The following is a 7,735-nucleotide window of genomic DNA, read 5'->3' as shown; positions in this document are numbered from 1 at the left end:
ACCAACACATACAGCCAGCGCCCTAGCTAAAGAGGAGCTGAGCTGGTTTGCTCCTACTACAGGATGGACCAAGTTGAACACGGACGAAAGCTTCGTACCGGCTACAGGTATGGCAGGAGGTGGGATGATCCTCCGGAACACTCAGGGAAACATCATTTTTAGCGCTTGCCGTGAACTCCGTACTTGTGGTAACGTGCTGGGCGCCGAGCTCGCGGCGTGTAGGGAGGGGCTGGAGCTAGCCCTCCACCGGACGATGCTGCCAATTTTGGTAGAACTAGATATTTCTGAGGCAGTGTCGCTGATCATAGCAAATTCCGATAATAGATCAGTACATCGCTTCGTGATCCAGAAGATTAAAAGCTTGGCCTCAACTGAGGATAGAAAGATTTCTTTTACTTTTTGTCGTCGTTCGCAGAATAAGGTTAGCCATGAACTTGCTGCTTATGGCCGTAATACCCCCCGAACCGCAGTGTGGTTGTACTCGGGGTTAGACTTCATTGTAAACTTGGTTGTGGCTGAGAGGCCCCGTGAGTAATGAAAATCTCCTTTACGCCCCCCCCCCCCCCCCCCCCCCCCCGGCAAAAAAAGATATTGATAGTTCTCTATAAAATTGGTCAAACATACAGAAAATTAACTTCAAAAAAATACACATTATAGAGTACTTTGTAATAAATGGTGCTAATTCAAACAAGAACTACATCTATTCTTCGAAATTAAATCGTGCTAGTACAAACAAGTCATAACATACCATGCAGCTTAAAAACACACTAGCAGCTCGTACAACATAAATGATGATTCAAAAGAGAGCTTCAGATAGATGTTATAACAAATCAAATTCTAGAAGTGCATTACAAATTTGATAAGCATCAGCAACTCATCAACCATGATGTGTTTACTGAACTCGGTGCCAACTGTGCACATAGGATGAAATAACCAGGTGGAAGTTTTGCGTCATTGAGTATCACATCACTAACATGAATCCTGCTGTAGGCCCCGCTTCTCCTCCCAGGACACAGTTAGACGAATCAGATCATCGTATCAACCGCAGAAAGGTCAACCACCATGCCAACAGCAGGCCTTTGCTCATGAACCTGCGGAATTTTTGGTTAATAAGCAATTGCATCAAGAAGCTGCCAAAAAATTATGCATGTAAAACTTACAGTAGCACAACTGTTGCCTAGTGATTTTGACATTTGTGGCTTTAAAGGCTGGAGCTAAAAATCACAATTCGCACTGCTACATTCCACTTCATCGCATACTCGAACCTTCTGAGTCAAAGAGATACCAAAGATTTTGCAGCCATTTGTGTGAACATCCTTGTCATTTGGTTCATGCTCTGCACTGCCGATGGAGGGCAACTTTTTAGTTCCAGCACAACTAGCTACTGCTTTGCCTGAAACAAGACGAGGCCAGAGAGGTAATGTATGACTGGTTCTTCCCATATCTTGAGTGGCGTTGATAGTAACATGTCTAATATTATCATCCTTATCCAGGCTTCTGCATACGTATTCAAAGCCATGTATCTTGGAACTAGTTTGAGGGAACATTAGCACAGATAATGGAGAGGATGCTTGAGGCATTGCTGGTGTTACTGGCCCACGATAATCGCATCCCTGTGACATAAGCCATTTATATGTTGCACGAGATGTATAGTTGCCATCAGGTTGACAGAAGCTAGAACCTCTTATAACAGCATCAGACAAAGTTCCTCCTTCATAAGGACCAAACACTTCTTGACCTTGCAAGACCTTTTGGAATCTTTGAGACTCCCCAAAGCCTGAGCAGTGGTAGGAAAATCCATGGTTTTCAGGCGGGGTTCTAGCACCAAGTCCTGGAACCCCTGGAATGTTACACATGTTGATAGAGCAATTCCGATCATCACTGTACTGAAAATTTCTTGCTTCAGACGCCTGAGAAGCCTCAGAAGCTGAATTAACAGTACCATCATGGGCTTTAGAACCCAATAATTCTTGACCTTGCAAGACCTTGTGGAATCTGGCAGATTCCGCAAAATCCGAAGAAACACTTCCACCTGCCAAAATGGCTAAAAAAAGTTCAGTAGGGCACAACAGTGTATCAAATGATTATCTCTTCACTTACAACCCAACCTACTTGGAAGCAACATGTCTGGATTAACTTGGGGGAGGCATGGCTTCAGCCGTTTTGAATGGGGAGAGGACAGATGAGATCCCGAAACCGATCCAGCAAGTTCAATCTCCCAAGGAGATACCCTATTAAGGCGACGGCACTCTACATCATCATCCCATCTCACCTGTCAAGTTTTCCATCAGTCATGATTTAAGGACAAGGAATCTAATGAGAACAGATAAAGTAAATGACTAAGATTCCTTGTTCAACACGGCATGCAAAATATGGTTTTAAATTACATCCTATGCAATCCTGGAAACCAACTAGCACAATGCTAAACTCCAGGGTTCACATATCCTTGACTCCTTGTGAGAACTTTGCCATGGGACATTATAGTATATTGCAAGGTTTCAAACCTTGTTCCACCATCGGGAATTTCCAATCACATTAACTTGAAAAAAGTAAAACTGCTGATTTCATCTATGACAAAGAATTTCAGCGAATATTTTATGGAAGCTCGGTTTCGGCTAAATTAGATGCATCCTACCCGATTAATAGCATATATACAAATGTTTGGCAGTCGTTATATGGACATTCAGAAATCTTTCAAATTTGATCTATTATAGCATGGTTCAAACCCAGTAATCCACAGATGAGCCCAGGCTCATCAACTCCCGATGAACAGTAAATTCCAAAAACTCTAAAAAAAATTGGCATCCAAGACGCTAGAGTGCACTAGTAGCATGCAAATTTTCATGGTAAAATGACATCCGAGGAGCTCTAGAAAAAAACAGTTCTCCAAAGTGCCATTTTCCAAAACTTCTGTGAGAGCCGATTTTTTTTTTGTCTAGAGCTCCTCAAACGTCATATGTTCAGGCAATTTTTGCATGCTCCTAGCGCACCCGAGTATCTTGGATGCCAAATTTTTTTTAGATTTTTTTGAATTGTTTTGCTATTTTTTTCTGTACATGGGCGGGTGTAGATGGCCCTGGTTACCAAAACGCCGCCCTTGGTTTAAACCAAAGTAAAAAATACTAAGAGCACAAGCTCCAATAGTTAATCAAGGAGTAGGACAAGTATACAATTGAGTAGCTGCCGTTAGGGATGCAAGCGGATGGCGTCCACAACCATCCCCAAACAGGTAAATTAAACTAACACGATTATTAAAGTAATGAGGATTATTGCAATTTTGACTACGCGGACGCATCCGCCTGCATCCCCGGCTGCAGTATGAATTGTATCTTTGAGTGCACTATACTTCTACTCTGTTATGCTGCTCCTCTTACTAGTAAACCACAGTTGTATAGATTAGTGCAAAACATTGGAACTTAATGAGGGCATATTCTAATGTAGTAATCTTGATTAGGACAAATGGACAACGCTTCACTTTTCTTCACAGGCATTTACATTATTTTCCAGAAATGAAACGACAGGATTTCTTTGGCCCTTAATGATTTGAAATGACCAGCATCTATTCAAAATTCAAGCTGGGCATACTGTAATTCGCCAACTGATGAAAAGTTACACATAACACAAAATGCTGAAATCGAAGACAGAGAACCACAATGCTTTTGTTGCATTTAATTAATAAAGATAGATGGTCATACACCTAGAGTACTATGCACATGCATCGATACCAACATTGGTGCAAATATGATGTGTCAAGCATGAGAAAGCAGAACATACCACCAAACATTTCCACTTCGAACCATGCGACTTCAGGTCTGACTCTCTGCTCCCAGTTATCATCCCAGTTGACCTGAAAAACAAGAATAGTTATGGCATTGTGAACCCAATCACAGAGAAATTTTTTAACTATTGCACCATACCTTCTTTCTGAAGCATCTTCATTTTCGTATTTCATTTTAAACCTCATTCCAACAGAAAAAGGTTGACTGAAGCTTCTCATGAACTTCCAATATGGTACAATGAACTCAGACTCACATAACCTGTCAAGTCCAATGAACTTATTCTATACAAATGAACCGTCCAAGTTGCACAGGAGAAATGCACAAATATTATGAGAATCAAAGCAAATTATTACCAATCTGAATTATCTATCTGAACAGGGTGCTGACGAGATTCTATTTCTTTCTTTAGTTTAGTTATTATCAATAATGGGATAGAGCACTTTCAAAATAGTTGCATTGATGCTAAATGAGCATAATGAAAACGTCCACAAGTAATAAACAGAACATGTCAATTCCCAATATCAAATTCAGACATGACCAAACAAATCTGAATGGCTGCCCCAAATGTGTAGTATGCCACAATTAAATGACCTTTGAGAATAACATGTAATGTGATAATTTAGCATTTACGAGGAAACATAGATGGCCAGACCAATGAGATGAGATACAAAATGTTGGATTGGGGGAAGCAACAAAGAACAAGAAGCAACTCAAAACTGTCTTCACCAGGGAACTGAACCTGACTGCTGAATAAAAAATGAGTCGTACGGTATTAAGAACGAGTATTCAAAATAGTTAGCACAGGACTGACAAGTCGTAAAGTTTAAGATACCATAGCCGACAAGTATAATTTGTTCTAGGAAGACACTATAACTGATTCGCCCAACCTTTTCTTATTATGGTCGCCAACATGTACAACTTGTTCAAGGAAAACACTAGAACTGTGTATTCATCCAACCTTTTCTTATTATGGTTGCCGACGTGTCTAACTTTTTCTAGGTGAACACTATAACTGTGCATTAGTCGAACATTTTCTTATTATGGTTGAGATAAGGAGAGGAAGCGACTTGTACGACCTTAATTAATACAGGCAATTGAGACGGTTATGAAAACAATCAGCAAAGTACCTGGGATTGTAGTAGATGTGAAAAATACTTTTCATAGCCACAGCATGGGCAACATTACCGAGACTACGAAGACTTGAATCCTGGTTAAAAAGTGCAGGAAAAGGGGATACATTTTTTAGCTGAGCAGCTCGGCGCACTCCCAATTGGAGCACTCCATCTTCACCTCTGGACGAGAATAAGAAATCATTGCCGAAGGGAAGCTAGAGTAAGTTCCAATGAAGGCATCGTGAGTTATAAATCGTTACCGGAGGAACAGCACTGCATCCCCAGAGACAAGCTTCTTTTTGTTGACGAATGCACTCCATCCAGTGGTTAAAAGGTGCCTCCGTGGCTGGCCTGTAACAGTTGGGAGCAGACCTGTTAGCCACTCGGGACCACAAATTTTCTCAGGGTTTCTTCAAATCCCAATGGTCTTCGTATTAACAATGGTTGTAACGGTAAATTATAGCCAAAAGACCACCTCATGAAAGAAAGCAAATGCAGATGACCAACAATCTTCACTGTTGTCTGGTTATACACATCTAAATAAGCCATCTCTGTAACACCTCATGATATGTCATAGCATTCTATATATCTCAGGTGGGCAGCCTAACAAATACGCTGAACCTGAGCTATAAGCAATAATAAGCCAGTGAATCGCTCTTGCAGTACCTCGATAGATATGTCGGAACCTCCACTCGGTGCCGTGCAGATCCTTGGCCACAAGCTCCTGGGACGGCCTCTGCAGGTTGTAATCCTGCAGACGCCAAGCAAAAAAGTCACTACTACCAGTACCAAGTCACCTCGAGGCGACAAAATCACTTCATCACCAACGCCATGTACCAGAGGCGGGAAGCAGTCCTCAGCGGCACGGCGCGGCACGGAGAAGCCCCCGTGCGTGCTGGTGTCGGAAGCCGTGAGCGTCTTGCAGAACATGTGGGGCATGCGAGCTCGGCGCTTCGCGGCACCGGTGTCCTCGCCGTCACCGTCGCAAGCTTCCTCGCTCTCCCCTTGGCGCATCCGCCTCTTGGCTTCCTGCAACCATCACCGACGCGCAGAGCTTTGATCGTTCAGCTCACATTGACCATGTCCGATGCTATCATTACTGGCATATTCAGATCAGTGGTAGTGGTAGTGGTACCTCGTTGTCGACCAGGAGAGAAACTTGCGCGTAAACCTCGTCCGTCGCTGGGTCCGCCTGCAGGGAGCACGCTCTCTCAGTTAATACCTCGAACACATTGTGGACACCGTACAGCACGAGCAGCAGGCCGCGCGCGCGCGCACGCACCTGGAGATTGACATCGACAACTCGGCAGAACACATGGGGCGGCACCGCGGCCACCGCCTCCCGGGTGTGCTCGAGGTGGCCCTCCGGCAGGTACACGACGGCGCTGCCCTTCCGAGGCAGCGGCCCCACGGGGCCGGCGCACGCGTGCCACAGCTCTAGGCACACCGTGCCCCTCGGGGGCTCAGCCGAGGGACCGCCCTCCTCCTCGTCCTCCACGGTGTTGAGGTCGATGCCTATCATGGCCGCCGTCAGGTGAGGACGCAGCGCCTCTCCGCGGACACGGAGCAACGGTCGAGGAGGAGTGATGGAGACGGAGCACGTCGCCCGGTGGTGGGTAGGGGATCGCGTGCTAGCTCACGGGCGTTTAATGGGGGGCCGGGAAGCGGAGTGGGTGGGAAGTGGGGAGTGGAGGTGGGGTGGCGACACATGGTGGTGATGGCCATGGGTGGCTATAGGAGGTGGTGGTGGGGAGCTAGCTAGGGGGAGCTCGTAGGGTAGGAGGCAGAGGGGGAGCCAGGGCTACGGACTAGGAGTTGGATAAACCGCGCGGGGCTTTCACACTTGTTCCGTCTGTGACTCTGCTATGTTGACTGTCGAGGACGAAGAGAACTGCTCCCTATCATACAGTGCTGCGCTGCTGGAAAAGAGAAGAGGACGAAAGAGAGCGAAAGGCACGGGAACCGCGCAGCGAGGACGGACGGCGTCGCAGATGCGAGATCCGTCCGCATTCATTTGGGAGTAAACGAATAAAACAGGCCTCCCAACGCGTGGCAGCAAGCGGACCGTCGTCCGTTTTCTGTCCGCTTTCGACCTATTTCATGTCCAAGTTTAGGCTGAGTTTGCGGTCGAACGGACACACGGACGTGTGCCCTTGTCCTGCCATGGCCCGCCCGTTGGTGAGACAGACCCCTCTTTCTCTTTCTCTACCCGCCCCACCGCCCCTCCCCACTGCCCCCTCACCGCCATCGCTGTCGCCATCGCCACCCCTGGTCGCATTGTGTTCCACCAGGGTCGTCCCAGCCACCACCGCGTTATGCCATAGCTGTCTCCGCACCGGCCTCCCGAAAAAGAATTTGGCAGGCGTTCTCTGTGTTGCCGGTGGGAGACAAATTACGGCCGTCGTTGTCGCTCGTCGTCCCTAACCTCTTCCGGTCGGCCGTTCGGTGACGCAGGGCGCCCTCCACCACCACCGACCCCAAAACCTTGCTTTGCTGCCTGCGAGGGGAGCAGGTCGTGCACTATCCGGCCGCTTTCCGATCACGACCGCAAGGCGTTCGACGGATTGCTCACAAGGTACAATGGACAGTGGTGATGAGTTTTTCTTTCACAATTTCATTTGCTCATCGGATGATGAAGAGCTGGCAGCTGCGTTGGTCGTACATGAACACATCACTAGGAAGTGGCCTCGGTACAGGGGATCAATCCCCGACCATGCTCCGGCCTTGGACAGCAATAGAGAGAAAGGGCACACCCTTCTCTATGTCGATTACTTTAAGGATGGTCCACTCTTTAGGCCACATCAATTTCGTCGTCGATTCCGAATGAGAAGGCATGTGTTCAAT

At 46.5% G+C, this 7,735-nt stretch overlaps 1 protein-coding gene across 2 annotated transcripts; it reads right to left on the bottom strand.

Moving 5' to 3' along the window:
- Positions 1-645: 645 nt before the first annotated feature.
- On the bottom strand, positions 646-6,766 carry LOC543452 (auxin response factor 2). 2 transcript variants are annotated; one of them, XM_044484921.1, is made up of 11 exons: positions 6,174-6,766; positions 6,027-6,083; positions 5,729-5,920; positions 5,558-5,642; positions 5,152-5,242; positions 4,907-5,071; positions 3,918-4,037; positions 3,775-3,847; positions 2,113-2,272; positions 1,161-2,044; positions 646-1,091 (listed from the first exon to the last, which is right to left on the bottom strand). In XM_044484921.1, exons 1-10 carry the CDS (start codon positions 6,411-6,413, stop codon positions 1,215-1,217), a joined length of 2,013 nt encoding a protein of 670 aa, XP_044340856.1. In that variant the 5' UTR covers positions 6,414-6,766; the 3' UTR covers positions 646-1,091; positions 1,161-1,214. The 2 variants fall into 2 exon arrangements, with proteins under 2 accessions (XP_044340856.1, XP_044340857.1); XM_044484922.1 differs by having other exon boundaries at positions 1,161-2,032; positions 6,174-6,765.
- Positions 6,767-7,735: the final 969 nt, after the last annotated feature.

Source organism: Triticum aestivum, chromosome 3A, assembly GCF_018294505.1.
Source record: "Triticum aestivum cultivar Chinese Spring chromosome 3A, IWGSC CS RefSeq v2.1, whole genome shotgun sequence".
NCBI classification, from domain to species: domain Eukaryota; kingdom Viridiplantae; phylum Streptophyta; class Magnoliopsida; order Poales; family Poaceae; genus Triticum; species Triticum aestivum.
The sequence above is the reverse complement of the archived record's forward strand: the minus strand, read 5'-3'. Positions and strand labels throughout refer to the sequence as shown.

Bases quoted from the DNA above. Each gene is read 5' to 3' on its own strand.
- LOC543452 (XM_044484921.1), bottom strand. From the start codon at position 6,413: ATGATAGGCATCGACCTCAACACCGTGGAGGACGAGGAGGAGGGCGGT. The intron at 5,243-5,557 runs GTACTGCAAGAG...CAACTGTTACAG, and splicing joins GTTCCGACATATCTATCGAG to GCCAGCCACGGAGGCACCTT. The intron at 5,072-5,151 runs GTAACGATTTAT...ATTCTCGTCCAG, and splicing joins GATGCAGTGCTGTTCCTCCG to AGGTGAAGATGGAGTGCTCC.